General features: G+C 38.8%; 2 protein-coding genes across 3 annotated transcripts; one reads left to right on the plus strand and one right to left on the minus strand.

The window, feature by feature from the left end:
- Positions 1-392: 392 nt before the first annotated feature.
- On the minus strand, positions 393-13,204 carry LOC137294194 (ATP-binding cassette sub-family G member 8-like). 2 transcript variants are annotated; one of them, XM_067825193.1, is made up of 11 exons: positions 12,576-12,715; positions 12,208-12,478; positions 11,762-11,997; positions 10,781-10,913; positions 8,713-8,836; positions 7,917-8,062; positions 6,208-6,433; positions 5,371-5,570; positions 4,461-4,537; positions 3,172-3,439; positions 393-2,508 (listed from the first exon to the last, which is right to left on the minus strand). In XM_067825193.1, the coding sequence occupies exons 2-11, from the start codon at positions 12,446-12,448 to the stop codon at positions 2,243-2,245; spliced, it is 1,917 nt and encodes a 638-aa protein (XP_067681294.1). In that variant the 5' UTR covers positions 12,449-12,478; positions 12,576-12,715; the 3' UTR covers positions 393-2,242. The 2 variants fall into 2 exon arrangements, with proteins under 2 accessions (XP_067681294.1, XP_067681293.1); XM_067825192.1 differs by lacking the exon at positions 12,576-12,715 and adding an exon at positions 13,077-13,204 and having other exon boundaries at positions 399-2,508.
- On the plus strand, positions 13,205-25,649 carry LOC137294195 (ATP-binding cassette sub-family G member 5-like). Its single transcript, XM_067825195.1, has 11 exons — positions 13,205-13,325; positions 16,040-16,288; positions 16,369-16,601; positions 18,779-18,911; positions 19,016-19,288; positions 19,978-20,188; positions 20,389-20,588; positions 20,799-20,937; positions 21,700-21,885; positions 22,786-22,913; positions 23,404-25,649. Exons 2-11 carry the CDS (start codon positions 16,042-16,044, stop codon positions 23,568-23,570), a joined length of 1,917 nt encoding a protein of 638 aa, XP_067681296.1. The 5' UTR covers positions 13,205-13,325; positions 16,040-16,041; the 3' UTR covers positions 23,571-25,649.
- Positions 25,650-26,553: the final 904 nt, after the last annotated feature.

Genomic DNA, 26,553 nt, shown 5'->3' on the forward strand with positions numbered 1-26,553 from the left:
TAGTCGCCTCTTACGACAAGCATGGGTTACTGAAGATCAATTCTAACTCAGACCTTCCAGGGTAATGTCGATATTAAAACAAAATTTTGTTTATATCGTTGTTTTTAGTGTTGTCCTCAGGAAGATTCTACAATGACACGTGAATAATATAGTCTGGATCTGACTACCGAATGATTGATGCATTGAGCAACACCCCAGTCTTTAAGGTATGATGACACGCAATCAGTGAAGTCACCACCAACCTCAACTTCGAATTCAGTCCTTTTCAAATGCGGGTAATCAGTAATGATTTCGGAGGGTTACAGCTATTACACAAGAAAATGCATTGATCATATTGTCATGCTGGGAAGTCAATCTCAGCTCAGCTGTGAGAGAAAGCAAAGACAGACATATAAGTGAGTCCATATTTAATGATCCACATTCCGGATACCTTAAGTAGCACTCCACCACGACACATGGTCACGCGAGTTATTTCCCTTTAAACTACAGAAATCAGTCATTTATGCCGTTTTGCAAAGCAGGAAACATCGAATACAAATGTGTTTTATTCAACAGAAATGTAAAAGTGCCATAGCATTTTTTCGCATAGAAACTGAAATACACGAAACATCAAGTTAAATTGGTAAAGTGTGAACAAAACAACCAAAATATGTTGCTGAACATGTGGTTGTCTATACAAGGAAACAACACTAAACATTAACCTTTATAGACAATTAGATGTTGTGATTTTACATGTACCCTCTACACGCAGGTCACATCTGTAATGATAATGACTTCTATTGACTGTAACATTGGAGTCCTTCTTGGTCTATATACATACACACCCCAATATATGTACACGTATAAGTTATGTCTATACTTGTACTTTGTCTGAAATCCTGAAATCAATTATGACATGTAGATCTTAAAGTTTGCAAACAAATTCTATGGGAAGACACTTCTATAACAATACATATCCTTCCTTCATGAATACATTGATATTTCATCGTTCTTGAAATTAAAAGCAGATGCTACAGAAATAAATCGCCTACTTAGGATAAGAAAATGCTTGCATTGTCTTTCGCTCCCTTGCATTGTGAGTGCACGTGTGATTGCACGGACATAGTAGATAAATACTAACATGGTATATACACAACAATACTGACAACGTTGCATTGTTCCGAGAATGAGTTCTAGGAAACAGTATATATATGTTATATGTATATAAATATGTAAGATCACAGTTTAAAATGAATCCATTCACAAATTTCCACCTAAATTATATTCATAAATATAACCTAGTGTATTCACAAATATGTCCTCGTGTTTGTACTTTCTGATCAGAAAGTCCTTCTTTCCTTTCGTATACGGACCTCACTGGATCCCAGACATATGATGAAATATTCAACAGATCAACGAACGAAGTCAAATATTTGCATATACGAAAACACAAGAAAATATATTTGTATACATTTTCATGCCTACTACAAACAAAGTTACTCAGTTCGCATCAGTATGGTCAAAAGTAGTTCTACAGTTCTAGTTCCAGCACCAGTTAACCAAAAGGTGGTATTTACGCAGGTAGATGTATCAACATGACAACGCACAAATATACAAAATATGTACATGTATTATGCGAGAACAGGAAAGCTGTTTCATAAAGACCATGAACACTGCAGAGCAGTCCTGTCCGAAACCACATTGGCAACGTCTGTGATGTCAGCGATCTTGTGTTTGGTCGAAATTTAGTAACAATCTGACAATATACAGCCTTATCCCTCACACCTCCCTTCACAGCAACATGAACGACCGAATGCGTTTTTTAAATGGACAATGGTGGCAAATGACGTGCAACAAATATAACTTCATACGTTTCAGTGTCAAACTTCGGTCTCAAACTTCAAAATATCTGATAATTGACAATGACGACATGATTTTTCAAGAAAACTTGCACTGAAATGGACACGTATTTTGTCAGAATGACACAATCGAAATTTACAACAGAAATGTACATCTGTAAATATAAATTGTGAAATGCATAAACGCATTGGCATAGAAATATCTGGATTTGTATCGCAAACGTATCGAAAATATAGGATTTTTATAATGATGGTGTAATAATATGTTAACAGTTTACGTATCAAAAATACCGTTGATGCAGAAAACAAATGGATAACGGAAAGCAAAATACCGAGAACACATTTACATAAATGTAACAGAAGCATTAAGATAATGCTAATTGCTAGATGCTGTTGTTAAAGCATCAGGCCTCGTGTGGTTTTTGTGGGATGTACTTCAGTCCCACAAAATATAGTGACAAGAAGACAAAGATGGAACCACCTATTCCGACTACTGCTTCCCAGACTTGTTCATCTCTGAACGCATACATGGACATGGCTTCCTCGCCCGTCTGCACACAGAACGCCTCTGGGATCCCGTCACAGGTGAAGTTAAGGGGTGACACTACAACCAGACACAAACCCTCGAACCCCCAGCGGAGATACGACACGTCCGCCACCCATCTTAACCCTGCAAGAAGAAATAATTCTTTTGTGAACGGTTCATATATCATATCATATACGGTAATTATGGCACATTTTTGCACCATACTATACCATATATCTTCAGTGTCATTCATACCACGTGACTTCCCTGCTTTTTGTAACATACCATAACACATGCCTGTTGTTATGCACTTCCGCGATGCACAGTAAATGGTTGATATACGATGGTATACCATCACATATATGTAGGTGATAAATATGATTCTGTATCAAATCTTTTGAATGTGCCTAATACAGCATATGTGTCCATATAATTCCTCATATCTCTGCTTAGTAACATACTGTCATATCTTAATGTATTTCTTTCATTATCGATCTTACTTCGGAAGATCCTGGTTAGAACTGATGCTTGACGTAAGAGCAGACTAACAGGCTCGACATATGTCACCGTATCCCACTGGGGTAGTTCGATGCTGTTGGTCACTGAATTGTCTGGTCTAAACTCGATTATTTACAGACCGCTGTCATACAGTTGGAATATTGTTGAGTGCGGCGTAAAAATAAACGCATGCACTCGACCTCTATAGTACAAAAGACACAACCATACAAATAAAAGCTGACCACCCCCTAAGACTGATTCACCGTTATCGTATACCAAGTCATAACCTAGCAACGCTGTCATACTCACAGAAGAGGATGTTATCGAGGTTGATGAAGAAGCCGGCCGACATGATGAAGATGGAAAAGAAACTTTGTGCAAAAAATCCCGAAATTTGAAAAGTTGGCATTAGAGATGCTGAGAACATAGCAAGGCTACGTGAACAGTAAACGGAGATGAAGACGATGGCGAAGACTTTGAGGAAGATCCATGGGTCCTGTTCCAAGTCGGCGAGGAAGTACATAGGTATTGTATACACAGTCACGTAGAACGTGTGGAATGGCAGCTCACTCAGTAACTGAAAAATGTGCAAAAAATATATTTACATAGCTGAAGCGTGTTCGCACACGATGGTACATCAAATTAGACCATTTTGTCAGAGATCAATTATAAATTCCTCCACATGCTTCCCAGATATATTTGAAAAGTTTACTAATGTCTCAAATGCGTAACCATTATAATATTTTAACAAAAGTGGTATGACTTTGGGATATTATATTTGATTATTAATAGTTGTAAAAAGGTTACTGATCAACCATGGTCATCTTATACGTGCTCGATATAAAGGATTAATTGCCTACTGGAAAGTCGAAGTCATCACATTTTCCACGGACTTTCAACAGATAACATAAATATACCAATGTTCATGTCGTTTATGCTGAATGGGTGAAGAAATGCTATTTAGTGACATTTTCACGGGTGACAGTGGTGTGAAGCGTAAAAAAACAAATGATTTGACATAACTGATCGTGAGTCATTCCTTAGTGTGTTTCATATCACTCTCAAGTTTAGTCTCAAGTTCATTGTGTGAATACTGGGTAGAGTAATCAGGAAATGGCACATACCCCTATCTGCTGAAATTTGGAAAAGGAATTCGGCTGCATATACCAAAACCTTAGCAATTTGGAGATGGATATGCACATTCACTTCAGTGAAGAAAAACATAATGTCAATTGATATGTCTATGCATCCAAATTACGAAAAAGCAACAGTTCAATACTATATAGTAAGTTTTATTATAAAGAAATGAACGGTATGTGGATTCTACGGTGCCCTCACACTTAGTACAAACAAACAGTAAACGGATCTGTAGAGCAAATTTCATTCATAACTATTTAACAGTTTTCGGCATTAACCTCATTTACAGTAATGAATATAAATTGTCTTGAGAACATAGTACGGTGAACAAAATTATAATAACACGTCAAAAGAGTGAGTGAGTTGATGTTATTATGTTCACTTATACAAGACAGTACTTGCACATTTGTTAAATTTAAGTACATGCATATGGGTTATCCGAAGTCCTATTCGACTTTTACCTTCGCAAAATAGTAAGCCCCCACAGAATACAGTTTATCTTGAAGCTCAAAATACAAATAACGTCTTTCTTTGTGACCTGAAAAAGAAGAAAAGCGTGTGGTTTTCATCTGGGGAAAAACAAAGCAAGGTTACGACATATTTGTTGACGCGATTTAGTCGTGATTATTAACGGATGATGTTTCCAAGGTTTTCGTTCCTTTGTTATGGGATGTGTAGGGATTTTACGTTCGCACGTTACTGTGTTGTATTGAACGATGGAACTTATAGCTGTCACTGAACCCCCATAAGCAACGTCATGCTGGTCATGTGTTTGTAGTAATATTTACTAACAACTGATCTCCATTTTCTCAAAATATAATTGTTTATGTCGAAATACATTCGATAGTACCCTCACATGACAAAATATCCAGCGACCAGGAATCAGTTGAAACATTCATATAAGTACTTCCAAGGAAACCGCTTCTTAAAATCACAAAACGGAGGGCATGGTTTGATGAGAATAAAACACATACATCTGGAGAGTCAATAAACGGCGCAAAGTTATTTTCACCGATCTCGTCAACAATAATATTAAGGGGAAAATAGCGGAGGTGTGTACATTTTTGTTTGTTTGTTGGGGTTTTTGGTTGTTGGTTAATGCTACACAAATGACAGCGGTTTGCAAATAATCGAATTTGGTCCACACATTCCAGTGATCAACAGCAAGAGCATATCTGCGAAACTGTGATACGACAACAAGTTTCAACTACGACAGCAGACCTGACCCAACCGATCCCGTTAGTCGCCTCTTGTCACAAGCATATAATCGCATAAGGGTCAGTTCATTGTGACTATTCGTATGATGTATTTCACTACTTTGTGACCACTCCACGTTTAACATTAACACGACGGGATTCACTAACTACATACACTGTCCTATGACATCCAGGACGATCATGTATGGGTACATGACGCTGATCATATAGAGCAAGCCAAAGTGGTCCCTCAAAGACAGCTGGTCCCTCTTGAGCTCGAAGAATACAAATCCGAGGATGAGGGACATGGAGAGAGCTTGCAGGAACTGGATCAAGAGTAGTGCATAGTCCTCTACTATATTCCTCATTGACCGGCTGAAGAAGAAGAAGACATGCAGGTGTCATGCATTCTATTAGCGTTGAGGTTCAAAAGACTATTTCAAAAAGTACTGCAGACATATCATGTCATATTGATGCTCACTTGCTGACTTGTGTAAAGGAAGGAATCAGTATCTGAATGTCGCACATCTATCTCTAATGACGTGGTTACTGACTAGGTGAGGTGTATTTTACATCGCTGTCAGCAATATTCCGGTGAGGCAAGTCAGAACTGGGCGGCACATATTGTATCTAAGGGGAAATCGAAGCATATTCCTCGGAGAGACGAGCCACTGTTTTGACCGAAGTCTACCCCGCCGCCCCTTCATAATAACACATATTGGCCGAGTTCCTGTTTCTATGCCTGTTTCTGTTTCGATGTTAACCAGATTTTCTAAATCTGTGACAAGGTCATCTATTCAGCATAATGGATTCAGCCCTAGGTCGGTGTCTATTGTTTTACTAAACAAACATTAAACATAGGGCTAACACATTGAACGTTGATCATTTGTTAAGAATGCACGAATACAACCTATAACTTCAGTGTGACTTAATGATAAAAATTCAAATGAACGAATAAAAATCACGACGTATTTCCATTTCCCCAGATATCTGTAGTAATGATGTCCCTTACTTGAAAAGCACCGAAAACTGTTTTAGCTGGCCGGGGTTGTAATTGTTTGTTTTAAATGCTGCATCGATAGGGTCGAATCCGGACTTCTTTGTATTACTATCAGCGCTTATGTCTTCCAGACTTGCAGATGCAGCATGGCGGGCGTAGGCCGCAACCAGACTGTCGGAGATGTCGGAAGTCCTGTTTTCAGTGTTGTCGGTTGTTGTATCCACCGTCGCCAGATCCACTACAAGGGGAGATCATGTCACTTCCAAACCAGAGGGGCGGTGGGGTAGTCTAGTGGTTAAAGCGTTCGCTCGTCATGGCGAAGACCCGGGTTCGATTCCCCAGATGGATACAATGTGTGAAGCCCTATTCTGGTGTCCCCCGCTGTGATCTTGCTGGAATGTTGCTATAAGCGACTTAAAGCTAAACCCATGCACACTGCCATACAGAAATAAATTCCTATATCCCGAAACTAAAAGACGATGATGTTGAGTTTCGAATCAACGTTATGAGTGTGTAATTGTAGGTTCATGCCGTATCACGTACCCAAGGATTCTGATACCCAAATGAGCGAGTGAGTACCTAGTATAACATAATATTCCCACAACATCACGAGCATGGGGGTGCCTGCATAGTATCCATATGGTAAATATTAAGTAGTATGACAGTGTTAGGTGCCTGCTATGAGTATGTACCAACACGTTTTCATAGAGTCAGCCAATGGGTGAGTGAATTTAGTTTTACGCCGCTTAGTAATATTCCAGCAATCGAACGGCGGGTTACGCCTTAAATGGGTTTCACACATTGTACCCGTGTGGGTCTTCGGCGTGACGAGCAAATGCTTTAAACGCTCGGCTACCCTAACTTCCGCTGTAAGAATTGTAATACCAGGCCAGTACAGTGTATAACTAACAATGGTGTAACAACACATCACAATAACTTTACCGTGAATCTCAACAGTATTACTCTTATATCACCATATTTTGTACATCTCAACCAGACAAACCAATGACAGAACGCACGAGCTCCATTTTTTTTTTTTTTTTTTTTTTTTTCTTTTTAGTCATTTTTCAAACTTCTGTTGACAACAATACGCTCTTTAACATAAAAGCTGACTGGGAACTACAAATGAGTGATCAGTAGAAAACTGCTTCACCGAGCTTGTGGCGTCACGTATTGCTAAGCACATATTTATGACGTCATAGATATACAGGCAGATCTCAGGAAGTTTAGTTTCATGATCTGGGGCAAATGAAATCTTATTTTTTTACATCTAAAGTAAGAATGACATTGTATGGTAAGTAGGTTATCACACTCGTGTGCTTTGGGATGGTTAATATATTTATATTAGGCATAAACACTATATGTTTAGCTCGCCAAGGCTCGCTAAATACAGTGTTTATTCCCAATGCAGGATATAAACCATCCCAAAATACACTCGCGTGATAACCTATATTTATGATGTTGAAATATATGGTTATAAGCAATATATCTCAACACATTCTCAAATAAAGAATGGTCTGTATTGAAACATTGTTGATAGACCATGTGTACTTTTATAAGATAGGCACTCCAAACAGGTATCAACCAAATTGACACAATGAAACGATGTAATGAACCTGCAAGAAAGTCAAAGTGGTTGAGCGTTCGGATTCTGTTGTGATCAGTACATGGATATTACCTAATCGTGCCAGCTCAACAGGATCTTATACAGAAGTACCTACTGTAATGGTCACAGGGATTTGTGAGTTCAGGGCAAGGAAAGCCGAGATCAGTGAAGTAGTCCACCATCTTCTTTGCCTCCCCGAAGTACACGACCTGACCTCGAGACAGCAGCAGCACCATGTCAAACAACTCGAATATGTCAGACCTGCAGCAAGGGTCGACATTCAATACAACATTCTGGAATCATATGTACTAACACAAACAAATAAGAGAGCACCGCTTTATAGCATTATTCCTTAAATCATATTTTTATTTCTTTACATGTAAAGTCAAGACCTGGACAAGAATAAACGAACTCTGTCATGTGCTCCTTTCGCTCAGTCTATATGAGACCTGGGGCAGCATTCATAAAACTTCTAAAAACTTTCTTAAGAGTTAGGAATTCTTATTATAATTTATAAGGAAACTTATGTGAAAAACTAACAAAGTTCTTAGAAGCGTTATGAATACCTCCCCTGTGCGCAGAACCATTGCTTGCTACTAAACCAATCTGTAGCTGTTGCTCATGTTTCCCGGGGAATATTGCGTATGGAATGGGCACTCGCTTGATTCCTTCTTGTGGGAACAACCTAGCTTAAGTTTGCATTTATGGGTTTTCAGGGAAAGGCGTAAATACCAGTGTGTACAAACTACAGAATCTACACAAACTGAAAACATCAAGCTAAACAAACAACACATTCACAAGGAGGTGGGGTGGAATTATAATTTTAGAATGTTCTAGAACTGTAAGCACAATCATACATATTATTCTTTTTCTGCAGAAGAAATAGAATCAGTAAATCGCACTTTACCTACCGTGGCTGGTGTATGGACAGAAGGACAGTTCTGTCATTTTTTGCGAGGTTTGACAAAGTATTCACGAGATGGTGAGCTGTGAAGGAATCTAATCCTGATGTTGGCTCGTCCAGAAAAAGTATACCTGGAACAGATACAACAAATACAACCACGAAGAGCTTGAAAGTATCTACAGACACCAGACACAAATACATGAACAGCATACCAAGTGACACCTAACACATCAGCATGAAACAGAATACCTACTGACACCTAACGCATCAGCATGAAACAGGATACTTAATAACAACACACGCATCAAAATGAAACAGATACCTGAAAATGAAACATAAACATGACACAGCATGCCTAGTGACAACTAACGCATCAGCATGAAACAGGATACTTAATAACAACACACGCATCAAAATGAAACAGATACCTGAAAATGAAACATAAACATGACACAGCATGCCTAGTGACAACAAACACATCAACAGGAAACAGGATACCTACTGACACCTAACGCATCAGCATGAAACAGGATACTTAATAACAACACACGCATCAAAATGAAACAGATACCTAAAAATGAAACATAAACATGACACAGCATGCCTAGTGACAACAAACACATCAACAGGAAACAGAATACCTACTGACACCTAACGCATCAGCATGAAACAGGATACTTAATAACAACACACGCATCAAAATGAAACAGATACCTAAAAATGAAACATAAACATGACACAGCATGCCTAGTGACAACAAACACATCAACAGGAAACAGAATACCTACTGACACCTAACGCATCAACATAAAACAGAATACCTAAAGCCAAAAACAAACAAAAAAACAACAAACACAAACATGAAACAGCATATCCAGTGACAATAAATGCATCTACAGGAAACATTATACCTAGTGACAGCAAACGCATCAACAGGAAACATTATACCTTGTGACAACAAACGCATCAACATGGACAAAGACAAGAAGCAAAAACATCATATTTGGAGCATGGAAATGCCGTAAAACACCATACCTTGACAAACAACCATAAACACTTTGGGAACATTGTAACTTTTACGAACAAGAAATAATATTGTATGCGTGGCAATGCTATTGTATATGTAAACAAACAAACAAACACAACTTCGTGAAACTTTATACCTGGATAAACGACCATGTACCTTGATATTGTCAAAAGAAAACTGTGTACCTGGACAAACAACCATATTAATGGATGTTGGAAAACAGCTTTATCTTACCTCACACATACATGTTGCTGTCTAATTGGTTGAGCACTCTTCTGTTATTTTCAATGTACTCCGTGTACAAGCGAGGTACATTGCAATACACCCTGGTGCCAATACCAACTCATTCGGTGCTTCATGGTAGTTACTTTTTTATCTCGAATAATATTAAATGACGCATGATACACGGATATTACGGATGTTTTCCGAATGGAAATCGATGGAAGGGAGATAATTCTGAATGTGTTTTTCTTGTGTCGTCCGCAAAATCTATTGATGGCTACGAAAACATTTGACTCCTTCCAATAAATAAATGTCGTTCAAATGTAGTCCCTGTGAATATTAAGTAGGGGAATTACATCGCGGCGACTTGACTAAGACAATACCTACGGGGAAAAACAGCAACATGCAAGATTTGAATCGTCTAATTCACACGGATTCGTTGAAGTGTACGATCAGATACCCATGCTTCGAAAAGTTCAAAATTATACACTGAGGTGTTCGGTAAGATAAATACGTTGTTCAATGGTCCCTCGGGACCATGGATTGAGGTACCCTCTATGTTTGTTTATGTAAACAAACATCGAGGGTACCTCAACCCATGAGCCCCTCGTGACCAGTGAACAACGTATAGTATAACGGGACAATCACAGCCATGTACATATGAGTGTAAACAACCATATACCTGAATAAACAACTGTAATACTGGACAAACAGATACAACCAGTATTCCCGGATAAACAACTAAAACACTTAAGACAATATATCTGCAAAAACAACAGCCTTGGACAAAACACGTGCCAAATAAAGTGAAGTGTCAGTGACTTACTTGGATCTACCAGAAGTTGAATGCCGATGCTGATCCTCCTTCTCTCCCCACCTGACACACCCCTTATCTCTGAGTTTCCCACCCTTGTATCAGCAACATGTGACAGACCCAACTCTGACATCACATTCTTTACCTGCATTAAAAAGCATCAGCAGTGATATTTAAGCGTTAACAAGACTTAGTGCATATTTCAACATATGATTCATTTAGTAGTAACGTTCTTAGTAGAGTATTGGTCCTAGTCTCATCCTAGTTTCGACCGTCAACTGTCAGATTGAGCCACCTAATCGTCAGCACACAAAATTAGCGATCTAACTCCCCCAAACATCCCTGCTTCAAAGTCTGACTCAAAGGGGTCTAAATCAGGCACCTTTCTGACACAAGTACCACTTTCTGATGGGCACTCCGTATTCAAGTGCTTTTTCTAAATCTCTCGCGGGGTTAGAACTGCTCTACAGTAACATATGCTTGTCGTAAGAAGCGACTAAAGGGATCTGGTGGTCAGACTCGCTGATTTGGTTGGCACATGCCATAGGACGATGTTCATGATGTAGATTTCTGGATTTCTTTGTCCAGAATCGATTACATAATACATACCGTCGCCATATATTTGCAATATTAAAAACAATAATTAATATTGTTGTTGAGTTAAACCACAGACAAACCAACCATTCCTTGATATCACGTTAAAGAGGGTTGATGCCATGAGCCACGCTTCATGTTGTGATGAGATATAAAGGCTAAAAAAACATTTAGGTCTAATATTTTAACCACAACATGGAAAGGGCATTTTTGAGTTTACGAGTAATTTGTTCAATGACTATGCAATAATTAACTACTAATTCTACATTTACACCTTACAGAGGTGATAAAAGAGTGCCGGTCACTGGCCTAGACAGGAGTGACAAGAATGTTTAATATTATTTTCCAAATGCATACATGCACGTCTCCTTGTTTTGTACACATTTACCGATCACTCACCCTGTCTTCCATCTCAATCTGTTTCATATTGGTTGGAAGTTTCAGCTGTGCAACAAACATAAGTGTCTCTCTCACAGTCAGGTTTCCCAGCAGTCGGTCGTCCTGTCGCACATAGGCTGAACAGGCGTCCAGCATAGTCCTGGTTCGTGCAACACCGTTGAGGTACACCTCACCGGTTACCTCCCCTGTCATCGTCCTGCACGCAATCACGTCAAGCAGTGACGTCTTTCCGCTTCCTGTTGGACAAAGACGTTTTGAGGGCGACATAAATCAAAAGATATTTCAATGTTTGAAAAGAGAGATATCAGATATGCCTTCGATTCGCAGGCATTCGTTCATTATGATAAAACACCATTACCGTAATCGGAAACGAATTATGATTTACTCGCACTTTACGTTTATACGTTTGGATACCATGCTGTTCAGAGACTCGCTCGCTCACATACCTGAGCTTCCCATGATGGCCAACATCTTGCCGTTCTTGACTGCAAAAGAGATGTTTCTGAGCACCAGTTTGGTCTGTGGTTCCTCTAACCATTCCCAGGGCATCTGTAGTGCCGCCAGCCTCTGCCATATTTTGACTGGTCTGTCACTGACGGTGTAGGACAGGTCTTCCACTCGGACATCTACGGGAGCATGTTTGTTGTAGTTGAGGTCAACGGTGAATACTTTATCGATGTCCACCATTTTCGTCAGTGGTAATCATACCCTCGTAATCTGTCGATGAATAACACAAATGGTCAAGTGATTTCGTTCTGGAATAACGAAATATATCTTCATATTTTAAAGTCTGAAATTCATACTGTATTTCTACCTCAAACACCCTTTGGGTCCTAGAGGGAAAATGCCTTCCACTATTAAGAATGCTGTATGAAGATTACAATGTGCCAATCTGTGTCAGGAAAGTTTACGCACCCACCGTGCATGGTACGCTTTAACGCAAGTTTCGTTTACCGCATTATCACGACAGGATGTACTGTTATCTCGCATGTCTAGTCGATGTCACAGATATGTCAAATGCCATGTACCCTTCGACCTCAATAACCAGTGTAACAAACCTTATCAATCTTGTGACTGGACCCTGTCCTATAGATCATAAGTGAAGCGTTTACACCTTACACATCTAACACCACACATTGAAACCGCCAAATTGAATTAATCATTTTTAAAATATATGCACACCGACAGCGTCAGGAACATGCTGTGAAGATGAACCTTATAACATATATCGAGTCATATACCAGAACAGTGTTTTAATAACTCGGATACCTAAGGAGAAAAAGTAATTAGGATAGTTTAATTAAAACACATTTACCTTCCATGTTAAGAAACGAATTCCGGATATTGTCATGATGTACACATAGTCCCAAGGTTGAACGGTCTGTAGACGGTAGAGTACGCATGTTCTCGCCCTACATTTAACAGGGGAGTTTATCTGTCACTGGGGCGATAGAGGCACGAAGTCCGATAACACATAAACTTCAAACCAACGCAGATTCAATTTATCATGTGACCCAATCACAAGCGGTTTGTTTTCAAGTGTGTAGCCAAACAAACTAAAAAGGTAAGATTTGTATCTTGTGCGTGTTATCTATGTGTGCAATATGACATTCAGTATTTTGGTTTAACGTTTTTCGTGATCGCATCTGTAATGACATTACAGTAGCAGGTGAGTAAGACCATGGCAGACAAATCATACTTCATTTTGTTCTACTTTTGCTGACGTCGTGTATTTTGCTCTAACTTAAGGGTATTACCAGAGATGTACCCGTACACCTTGTTTTGGTTTTTGTATGGTATGATTTCAAACGCAATCAGATTTTGTGCTTTTAGTGTCAGTATGGATCACTACTCAGGAAAAATATTAAAATCTGTCTAAACAACGGCGTAAAGGGTAAAATTCAATTAGACACCTTGCTCTCTGTACCACCCGGGTCTGTCAGTTGTAACAACTTTAACAACTTTGCAGACATAGACTATTGCCACTCATAATGATGAGAGGTTGAGTGATTTAGTTACAATTCTCTACATTGCTGCGACAACACTGGAGTCAAATAACCGTGTTTATAACACAAGAGTATTATTGCTTCGACAATATTGGAGTCAAATAACCGTGTTTATAACACAAAAGTATTATTAAATGAATTCCAACAAAAAGCCAATTAAATGTGCATAATGTGTTCAACAACCGCTGTATGTATCCAGTATTTATGTAAATATGTAAGTTACATTTTCGCAATTCCATAAGTTGCGTTAATTTACTTTAAGTAAATATATGTGCTGATTTATGGATTTGCCCCAAAGTACATGAAGCATTACCTTGATTTTAAAATAATGTGACAGCAGACTACTCCAATCGAGGGGATAGCGACGACATAGCGCAGTGTTTTAGAAATAAAGGACACTGTCATAAGAAGAAAATAAATAACACGTGATGACCCTGCACCTCTTTATCACTTCCGTCTTACCCAAAGTAACACTTCCCTTTATAGTTATATTCTGTGGCGTATTGAGTATGCATGTATTATCTCCTCTTTATCACTTCCGTCGTACCCAAAGTAACACTTCCCTTTATGGTTATATTCTGTGGCGTATTGAGTATGCATGTATTATCTCCTCTTTATCACTTCCGTCTTAGCCAAAGTAACACTTCCCTCTATGGTAATATTCTGTGGCGTATTGAGTATGCATGTATTATCTCCTCTTTATCACTTCCGTCGTACCCAAAGTAACACTTCCCTTTATGGTTATATTCTGTGGCGTATTGAGTATGCATGTATTATCTCCTCTTTATCACTTCCGTCTTAGCCAAAGTAACACTTCCCTCTATGGTAATATTCTGTGGCGTATTGAGTATGCATATATTATCTCCAAATGACAATGCGGTTCATTTTGCCTTGACGTCAAGCTAGTGTGTTGATCCTGAGAGGATAGCAATTCCATCATAAGATAATTTCACCCTAGAACGTGTCAGTTCCAGGATCAGTCCATGAAGGTTAGAACTGATCCATGCTTGTCGTAAGAGGTAACTAATCTCATCGCTGGCTCGTGTCCCAAATGCGTAGACTGATGCTCACAGTGTTGATCACGATTATTTCCAGGTGCTGTATATAGCTGGAATACTGCTGAGTGCGACCGAAATCTAAACTCACCCACTCACCCACTCACCCACTCACCCACTCACCCACTCACCCACTCACCCACTTAGTTCTAGGATCAGCTCACACTTAGGACAAGATCGGGCTATAGGGAAATCTGGAGGGAGTATCTATCCTGCACTAAACACCGGCATCAAACACACACAGGTTGCTTGGAGCCAAAAGCGGTCCGCTTCTTACAGCCGACTTTTATCACGATCGAGGTTGTAATGACCTGTCTGTCTGTATGGTCTGTACCCTGCTCACATCTTATGCTCACAACCACTTAGTTCTGGCTGTCAAGGGAACGGACTAGATTATTTATACAGAGTAGCATTGTTGAACATAACAGCTACGCATATAATGATGTCGTGAATGTATTGAAATTTGATAAAATCAATGTTATACATGAACCCACCAAATCGTTTTCAATAGTTTTCAAATATATTACGAAAGTTTATTATTCGAACTACAGCAGAATACTTTTATAACGGACACGGATATATCAAAATGACGGCTATAGCCTGATATCAGGTCATCGATATACCAGAAATTACCGATAAGTAAAGTTTGAGTACATGTTTTGAATTTAATTCTGATTCAAATGCATAAAGAACCAGATCAGTAAGGAAGGTGGGACTACAGTTGGGCCTTTTGTGATGCTTATGCTTTTCAGCGTTATTGTTCTGATTTCAGCTGTGGAGATGTCTAACATTTCACACATCATTATCTCAGTAAATTCCATGTGACATTTGCTGTCACGTTTGACAGTTTTAATTTGGCCTTGAAGGCACAGACCTAGGTGTATCAGATGTCCCATTCATCAAAGAATGAGGTTTTTAACATTGTCATATGTTCGAAAGTTGTGTTTAGAATTGAAAATCAAATGTTTTCTTTTTTAAGAGAAATGGCTCTTATTACAAGATAATCCTGTAGATATAATAGACATGCCCTTCTTTAATTGTTTTAGGGAATATTATTAATCTTTGAGAAAGGATTTGGAAGTATATTTGCTTGCCTCTGCGATGCGTATCTACTTCTGAGGACGTTTTTGGGACGATAGTGGGTATGGAAAGATATTTGGCCAAGCATATATTTTCTACCTGAATGTTTTGACGAGTACGATTATTTCAATGATCAGATATGGACAACACCACACTGCAAGATGCGTCCTCGCTCCTCAGGTCCCCCACAGTCAGCCCACTACCCACTTCCAGTGACACGGTTCCTCCGGTTCTCAACATAAAGGATGTGACCTACACGGTACGGGAATGGGAAGGTCCCTGGTGGAAAGGGGCATGCTTCAGGAAAAGACGAAAGAAGACGGTACTCAACAATATAACCATGTCCCTGAAGGGAGGGCGAATAGCAGCACTGATAGGGAGCTCTGGTATGTGTAATTCATATTTCAAAGTCAAAGGTCATAACTGAATAGTCAACACTGTCAGACTGTGTCAATGTCTTTTGCAGGATCAGGCAAGACATCGTTATTGGATGTGATAGCTTGTAGAGGTGAAGGTCAGCTCACTGGCCAGGTGTACTTCCGGAACAAGCCATGTAAACCGGAAGTAATGAAGCGACATGCTAGTTACGTAATGCAGGCCGATACACTGCTTCCAAACCTCACAGTCAAGGAGACACTCATATACACTGCATTCCTTAAGCTTCCTGGGACTATGACCAAGAGAGGCGTGGAATCAAAGGTAGAACTTTTTTAAGGAATTTAACTGATGACTGTTTCTTATAACATTTGCAGATTTATCAGGTAGAACAATGATTCGGGTTACACATTATATTATTTGGGCTAAGCTGTACAGGTATCACGTATAATAATCATCGTGTGTGGCAACAAAGATCCTTCATGAAGTCAAGCATAAAGTACTGTCTTCGTTGAAGGAGAATACGAGAGAAATGCAAGAATTTGCTGGGTGAAAGATAAAGTCGTCAGGCACATATGCCCAAATTTAATTTCAAATTAAAATATGTATATTTATGTTTAATCGTGAAAACAGTTTCTGTTATCTGAGCTTCGGCCATTCTGCATCTTCCGCTGAAACTCACTTGACCTTTCCGCTCGTGACGTCAAATGCGCCAAGAGTCCGCCATATTTCGAGACCAAACGCTACAGTAGTATAATAACACTTACTTTTAAGACCAGTTGGCATCGGGACGCACACACCACAGTCACATGTAAGAAATATATTAAAGTATATTGAAAACATCTAAAATGATTGCATGATTTGGCACACTACAAATAGTCAGTTTTATAACTGAACCTATAAAACCGATTATTCGACAGTTTTCGACATGATTCCCAAGCTTTCCGATGTTAACATCAAGTTGTCAATATATTAAAACTGTTACCTACTATAGCTACCTTGGTGTTCTGTTCTCAATATCACTGAGATGATCAAATTGTCAGAAAGATAGTAAAGTAATTTTCTCCATGTACAGATTATTTCGTAAGAATAAGCAAATTTCTTTCACAGTTGCTTGTAGAAAATATAGTAAAATCATGCCTGTATTTCTATATGGTTCAGAACTTTTAGGGCTTGGGTATTATGAATGAATGGAAAAGGTACAGCCTGCATACTTTAAATTATTCCTTAATGCTGGCAAGTATGCATCAAATAAGGCAATTCTGGGTGAGACATGTTACACAATTTTGGTTAAAATTAAGAATGGAACCACACAACCATTCTCACTCGTGTTATTTATTCCTCCCAAAAAATGATGAAAATGGTATACATTCATGGGTTTCACTTACTTTTCACAAATGTTTTTGCATATGCTAGGTTGACGGCAGATACAGGACACCTACAAATCGTTGTCAGTACCTATCGACAAAATGACCTATATACATATGTATGTGTGTGTGTGTGTGTGTGTGTGTGTGTATACATTCATACATACATATATACATACATACATACATACATACATACATACATACATACGTACATACGTACATACGTACATACGTACATACGTACATACGTACATACGTACGTACGTACGTACGTACGTCCAGATTTTACTCGACTTTCAAATCATTAATGCAGCCTGAACTGTACCTTACCTTAGTGATAACACCTTGATTCGTGCATTCTATAAATTACGTACTGCATAGCATGCGATGAAAGTTAATTTATTAAGACAAAAAAACGTACCAATGAAACCATTTGTAATCCAGGACTTCTCGAAGATGACTACCATGTATTATTTGTGTGTGAAAGGTATGCAAAATATTTACGTCGTATCAATTACAAACGTCTATCTTTTCTCAATACGACAAATATCCAATGTCGCAATTTTCACGAAACGTGTTTTCCGTATCATGAAGATGTACATATGTTCTTCCTGTCACGTGCTACGGCTATGTCGTCACAATCAGTTGTACTTTGGGCCACATGGTCAAAATGCCGATTAAATGAAGTGAATTGAATCAAGTAGTGCCTCCGTTTCGAGGGGTTCTTCATTTTTATCTTCACTGGAAGTCTCTCTGTGCATGGTGTAAAATTGTTCGTATTGGTTTGTACTGGTACAGTCTAACATCCAGGCCACAAATGACAACGAGAACATCATTTATTGCATCAGAATCCATGGTCACTGTCAAGTTGTCAAATATAACCAAAGAGGAAGCCATCGGCAATAGGCACATTGGTCGCCATGTCACGTGATACCCACCGCTGCTCATTGAATGTCGGGTGTTTCCGTAATAAGCGAAAATTCAAGGGCGTTTTTTACATTTTATTGCGATTTTACAAACGTTTTGTGAAGTTTTGATAAAGGAAGGTGACTTTTAGGATGCTTTTTTTTCTATATATGATAAAAAGGAAGTTCGTTGGTATTCTCCTTTACATATAATGCGTATATTCAGGTACAGGAAGTGATTGAACAGATGGGACTCCGCCATGTTGCAGACAGTCGTATCGGTGGTCAAGTGACCAGGGGTGTTTCAGGAGGAGAGAAGCGACGAGTTACCATAGCAATACAGCTTCTTCAGGATCCAGGTATTACTCTTCAAGTAGCTATATGAAATGTCCATAAAACTACAATATTCTTTCGCTGTGATTATTCTGTATTCATGTATATTTCTCTGTCTTCGTTTAAATAGAAATTCTACTTCTTGACGAACCCACCTCTGGCCTGGACAGCTACACGTCCCGTTACCTAGTGATGAACTTGGCGGAACTTGCTCACAGAGAGGGCAAGATCGTACTTCTGTCCATACACCAGCCTCGTTCTGATATCTTCAAACTTTTGGACGAAATAGCCATATTAACGCAGGGTCACCTGGCATATTGTGGGACAACGAGTGGATTAGTGCCGTATTTCACTGACGCTGGATACCCATGTCCCCGGTATGCCAACCCCTTGGATGTATATAGTGAGTATATATAACGTGACCATCAAGACTGTTTGTCCTTCTTTCTAAAGCATAGTATGTTAGGGAAGACGATAGAAAATCTTAGTGTTAATCACGGTTACCTTGTCAGGGAACAAACACTTGCTTTGGATACAAATTGTGTGATTTATTGGTACAACTGGTAGAGCAGAGGATACTTGTCATTTTCACGAACATTGATTTTAGGTCAATTATTCAAATAGTAATCACCGATGTTTTCCTTTTACCCCAAATATTCAATTTTGCTGAGTTAACGTTAAACATTTTCCAAAAGATTTGTTGGTCGAGTAGAGTTAAAGACAAAAAGGAGGACTGAAAATTGTTCTATAATTAATTCTAAATCAAAGTGTAAATTCACTTTACTGATCCTTATTGGAATAACTGCAACACCATTAAGTAATAACACTTAAAAATGATTGTATAGATACCCTTGAACATGAAAAGATTACCATTGTGGAAAAAAAACTATGCCCTGTACCAGTTCGAAGGTAAACATTTATCTCATTAAGATACTTGCAACCTTCTAAGGTCGACAATATCTGTGCGTTGTTACAACTGCTAATAACCATCGATTATGATCATAACACACTTCACGATCTCAACATTCTGAATATTCAGAGCTATAATATTTTCATATCCAATCCGTGACGATCTTTTTCGTTCGTCTCTAGTCGATGTGTCCAGTGTAGACAGGAGAAACAGTAGACTTGAAAGTGTGTCACAGAAGAGAGTTGACAAAATAATAGAAGCTTACAGAGACTCTTCACTGTACAGTGGCATTAGGTCCGGCATCAATGAGTCCCTAGCTCAGTTACCTCCTGTGTATAGAGACAGTGTGAGGCGTGGACCTCCATGGCTGAGAGTTATTAAAACCCTTGTCAGGTATGATTAAAATTTTCGAAATACAAAACATGAATTAATTATCCTTTGGATTATCTGTTAGATGAAACATATTCTGAAGAAAACCGCTTTGGCTGAACACTATTCCCAGTTCTTTGAATATCGAAAATATTTAAACAAAACGAAATGTGTTTCAAATGCCCAATAATTTATCTTTTATTTTTTATCTCTTTTACTATCAGCCGGATGACGGTGAACCTGTCACGTGACAAACAGGGCTTTTTGAACCGGATAGTGTTGATGCCAGCATTTGTGGTGTTCATAGCTGTGTTCCTTGGTCGCCTGAAGAACAACCAGGAGAGTATCCAGGACCGTGCTGGACTCTTGTACCAGACAGTGTCAGTGCCAACACACGTGGCCATCCTCAACATTGTCCCTCTGTGTACGTACTGATGGGCAATATCTTGTGTTGGGCACTGAAGTAGAACGTGGCCATAAGGTATCTAGAACGTATTACCTGTTCTTGCTATACTGCAAACAAGACGCATGGGAACGCCCTGAAATTTGATATTACAATTCACTTACCCAGTTACAAACACAACCCCACGTCGCATTTCCACTTTGGCACGTAACGATATTCACATGGTTTCAGTTCCCAGCATTCGTGAGGTGTTCTACAGAGAATGCCGTGACGGCCTGTACTCCACCGCGACGTTCCTAGCTGCCTACACCATCCATATGTTGCCATTCTCCATCCTTGCCAGCGTCATCTTCAGCAGCTTCTTGTACTGGTTAGGACATTATAATGTTCGTTATAAGTGGAGTGCTGAGTGTTTGTGGGCTTTGAAATCAAGTATTTCAGTTGTATCTTCAGTTGACATGATACGTGAAAGTAACTCACATGTTGTCAGAACTTTTGAATCCTGACACTGATAATTCGTCATGACTTTGCTCCTTTGATCATTTTTATATTGATCTGCTGCTTCCCTAATGGAATCGAAGACGTATATTTTTTTTGTCGTGATATCGTAAGGGCGGTTCGGGTAAAGTTGTTGTTAATATAGAATCATACCCTCACGAGGAATTCCCGCCAGTGTGTGCAACATATGATATTAATCATTTCTGGCACCCTTTGCTGAAATACTGATGAAATCGGCATTGAGTTAGATTCACTCACTCGCTCACTGAATCATAATATCGAAACTCAAGGATTTTAGATTTGCTTGAAAAACGAACTGTTCCGGTGTCAGAATATCTTCCAGTAGAAAGCCAAGCATAAAGTTTCTAACCATGTTTGCTGCCAACATAAACAAATACCTAAACAGATAGACACGTACTCACATAGAAGCAGGAGCGACTCCCTACATGGGTATAATGTGTGAAGCCCGTTTCTGGTGTCCACAGCCGTGATATTGATGGATTATTGCTAAAAGCGGCGTAAAATCATACTCACTAGCTCACTCTCTTAAAGGCAAGAGTCGGCCGTCTCTTTAGGCTGAAATCCCCAGTGCCATCTACCTTATCCATAGAGTCTTCCCACGTGTCTATTCCAGGACAGTCGGCATGTCGGATGACCCTGACAAGTTCGGGATGTACGTGGCCGTGGTGAGTCTGCTGTACTTCGCTGGAGAGTTCCTCACAGTGGCAAACATGGGTGTCTTCATGGACTCGCAACTCGTCAACAACTCGACCAGTCTCATGTTCACTGCCTCTGCTGTTCTGTCCTCAGGCTTTATGAGGTACTGTCACAGTTTACAAAATATGTATTGGATTGACTGGGACAGATCTGAATGTCATCACTGACAAATATTATAATTATCTAAAACACACTCGTCGGCCTTCAGTCAACCCCTCATGACATCGGGGTAGTGGGGTTGCTTTGTGGTAAAATACCCAGGTTCGAGTCCCCATTTCTGGTGTCCATTGCCGTGAATCTGCTTAAACGGTGTAAAATTAAGCACACTCTTTCACTCACCATCACAACGTGACGTGAAGGATCCATATAGTGTCATTACAGACAAAGTAATATTATATTAAGTTGTTCACTGGTCACGAAACAAGCATAGGTTAAGTCGATGATACCACAACTCCAAGAGAGAGCAATGAACAACGTATTTATCTTACTGAACACCTCAATGTTAATGTTGAACCTGTTTGAAGCTTGGGTATAGGATGGTACACCTCAACCAACCTGTGTGAATCAAACGAATCTTTTTTTTCCGCAGGTATCGTAGTAACGTCGATGTAATTCCCCTTCTTGATATTCACAGGGACTACATCTGAACGTTTTGTCAAAATTTATTTATTTGAAAGAGAATCAATTGTTTTCGTAGCCATGGCTGGATTTTGCGGACGACACAAGAAACACAGATTTAGAGTTATCTCCCTTCCATCGATTTTCATTCGCAAAACATCCGTAATTTCCGTGTATCAAGCGTCATTTAACGTTATTCGAGGTGAGCAAAAAGTAACTACCACGAAGCACCGGGGTATATTGCAGTGTACCTAAGCAGGGTACATTGAAAATAGCAGAAGGAAAGTCAATCAGAAAAAAGATGAGCATTTATGCACATACTAGCTCACTGCCAACCTTCTCTTTGTTTTGTAAGCAAGTCTTTACCTCTGATATCTTCCTGCAGGGCCGTTCCCAACATGCCTGAGATCTTCAGGTACATCAGTTACGGAATGATTCATAAGTACGGCAGCGAGATCGTCGCGGCCAATGAATTCAGAAACCTGACCTTAACATGTGACCAAAACACTAAATGTAAGTTTATTTAAAATTTTCTTTGAATGATTTATATGACCTCAATGATTAAGGACATTTGAGTTTTCCTTACAAATAATATGTTTACCTTTCTCGACTGGTTCAATAAAGCTCATATATGTTGAATCTTGCACAATAATAATGAACCGTTTGTGAGGCCCCAAAGCCTGTCTCAGACCCTCTCTACTAACATACTCGTCATAGAATACCCAGTTTCATCAATCAATCGAAACAGATCCCGTTGAGCGCAAAGCGATAATAGTGAACAACAATATGTGAATTAATTCATATTTTATGGCAGGCCATGTCATACCAAAAGCACCCGTCTCTAAAACACTTTTGTTGAAAAAGTAAAGACAGCAGCATACGTTGTGTAATTGACTTCGTGTAAATGGATGACACACGCACGTGCGCGCACGCAGGCCCAAACACACACACCGCTGCATTACATTGTGAATCTACGGTCTAATCCTTGATATATTTATTGCAGTTGTTCCGTGTGTGTTCACCAAAGGCATTGATTACCTCAGCTTAACATTCCCCGATGTTATCGACCACATTGACAGGAACTTCGGCGTCTTGACAGGATTTTCACTTTCATTCATTGTTCTCACTTACGTTGCTTTCAAAGTTCGTGGAATACCAAATCTACATTGATTCCAGTGTTGACTTTTGCTCCAAATATTTTAGATGTTTCATATTTGTTCGTGTTTATACGTTCGGAGGGCAAACAAACTGTTCATGTAAGGGTGAAACAATGTAGATAAGGTGTTACAAGACGCATTCTTTCACTCTCACGTTTTATAGTTTGCGCAAGAGAATAAGTATATTACAAGGCTGAGAAAAGATTATAGATGCCTCTATTTTAGTGATGTGGTGAATTTGAGTATGAAATAGGTTTCTCAATATTTCATCCATATCAGGGTATATGGAAATTGGGTGATCCTTTCGAAATATTGACTATACATGTATATCTCCTATCGCTCTGTGTGAATCAGTCATTTTATTATAATTATTATGTATTTAAAGTTTGAACTTTCGATAACGGTTTCCACTGAAATACCAGCCACTGAAAACATGCTTAGGATAATAAGGCCGGGCGGGACAACTTAGGAATGGTCAGCGAGTCCTAACTTGACACACAGAAGGGAGCAAGCTACAAAGACACATTTTATATTTGGAAAGATCTCGAGGAGATGAACACGAAAAGTTCATTTGCCAGTGTGTTCACGTGTTAATAAGCTCACTTATTACTTGGACTAAACATGAAACTACCACTCACGCAGCAGTATCATTACTTATACTCTCTAATTTTGTTAAATTAAGATAATTCTGGTAGTGAAATAAAAAAATGCTGCGAGAAATTACACAGTATTGTTAAATTAAGATAATTCTGGTAGTGAAATAAAAAGATTCTGCCAGAAATTTCTGCAGAAATGCATTTTCAGAGCAAAATTGTGAGCTTATTAATACGTGAACACACTGGCAAATGAACTTTTCGTGTTCGTCTCCTCGAGATCTTTCCAGTGATATAAAATATGTCTTTGTAGCTTGCTCCCTTCTGTGTGTCAAGTTAGGACCCGCTGACCATTCCTAAGTTGTCCCGCCCGGGTTTTAATGTATAAGAAAGCACTCTTGCATAACTGCATAGACATACAATAAAATGAACATGACCAATAGAACAAAGCAAAACAAATACTCTTGGAAAAATTGTTTAATGTTCAATTTTCAGGCACCATGGCCATTTACGATGGAAGATAACACATAGGTATTCACCCAGTGAAACTGGTGTCTGTTAAGACAGGAGGCAAGTGTTATTAATATCATCTTTTATTTGCATGATTGAAAGTCATGAATGACTGGAAGGATTGCTGAACTTCAATGGGAAGACATTGTTAAAACCTTTACAGACTACGAGGGATACTAAACTTTAATGTTTTCTGTTCAGGATTATACCAACTATTTCTTTTTAATTCGACCTGCTACTCTTTGGATTGAGAACAAATGTATACACTGATGATGTGTTTGATTTAATATTTTTGTTAGTTAAATTCTTTATATATATTTATAAAGTATTAAAAACTACTCTTAGCTTTAAACATTTTAGATATTATTTACAAGATAGGTAAGAGAAAGAGTACACCCTTCAGTAAAAGTGAACAAGATAGGTTTTGAAAAAGTGGATGTTATATCATGATTTTGCAAACTTTAAATGAGTTTCTGAATTCCTAATACTTGCTCCCCAATGAAGAAAAAATATAGGTTGAATGAACTTGAACTGAAAGAATGTTACTGTAATTATTTGATACTTTTAAGTGTGTTTGGTGAGTGAATGTGTCGTGGTGTCTTGTGTTGTTGTTGTTCTTGTTGTTTTGTGCTTTGTTAAGAAAAAAACATGTATTCCTGTTGTCAAACGAAGTTTTCTTGCAAAGGAGCTCAGAGTCACCAGGCTAGCTTGCCTTTTGCTGAAACAGGGGAAACAGGAAATTAAAGGTGTCAGTTACAAATTTAAAATAAAGAACATTAAGCCAGGATGTTTCCTTTTTGCAGTTCGTGTATCTTCACTTTGTATATGTCAGTAACATTTGTGGTTGGTTATTTTTCAAAATGTTATTTAGATGTCAATATATGGTTAATTGTGTTATATAATGTCCACGTTTATATTTATTGCGCATCATTTGTACCTCCTTTATTCCTCCCTTTTGTTTTTAATGTACAATTAAAATGTGTCTCCTTTATATCAGGTGTTCTGTGATGAAATTGTACTTACCGATTTCGTGAACAAATGTTTCGCGCAAAGAAGGACCTTGAGCACAATGTATTGCAGCAATACATTCACAATGAGAGAGTGGGTGAGTTTAGTTTTATGCCGTACCGAGCAATGTTCCAGCTATATGGCGGCGATCTGTAAATAATCGGGTGATAATAATACAGCATGACCATCGATTTAACCGATGTGTCAACCAAGCCAGAGAGCCCGATCATCCGATCCCGTTAGTCGCCTCTTACGACAAGCGTTATGTATTGAAAACCAATTCTAACCGGGATCTTCACGGGTCAGTCACCATAAACCAAACATCCAGCAATCCCCATGAACGCTGGATGTTTGGGATGTGTAGCTTCGGTGAGACGTTGTAGTGAATACATTAATTGATGTATTTTGAATAAATATTTTGCAGACTGTGTACGAATATACGTTGACGTGCACTCTACAAGTTGTTTCCTTTGTTCCTATTGTTATAGTTGAAAATGGGGCTTTAAACGGTTTATCTTTGTCTCAAAGCAGTATTTTATTTCTTATCTACTTCTAAAGCACTGTTATTGGTTTATTTGGGCATGGTCGAAAATAGGACAATTTAACTCTTCTCAGAACGATACATTTCACCTAGATATGAATGCATTTGAGAATCTCCTTTTTCGTGATTTGTACAAATCTGTGTTGTGAAGCTTTCTTGGAAACCAATACCTTCTAACATATCATTGATAGTTTTTCAGTAATTCATAAAGGTAGGAGGTAACGTTTCTTTCCGCGTTTAGTGTTTGTGATACATGCAGAAAACAATGGTAACTCCCGTTTTCGCACTAACTGAATTTACATATTTTCTGCGTTTTTCATTCCGTTTTAATGCGAGGTCGGTTT

This window comes from Haliotis asinina, chromosome 8 (genome assembly GCF_037392515.1).
Source record: "Haliotis asinina isolate JCU_RB_2024 chromosome 8, JCU_Hal_asi_v2, whole genome shotgun sequence".
NCBI classification, from domain to species: Eukaryota; Metazoa; Mollusca; class Gastropoda; order Lepetellida; family Haliotidae; genus Haliotis; species Haliotis asinina.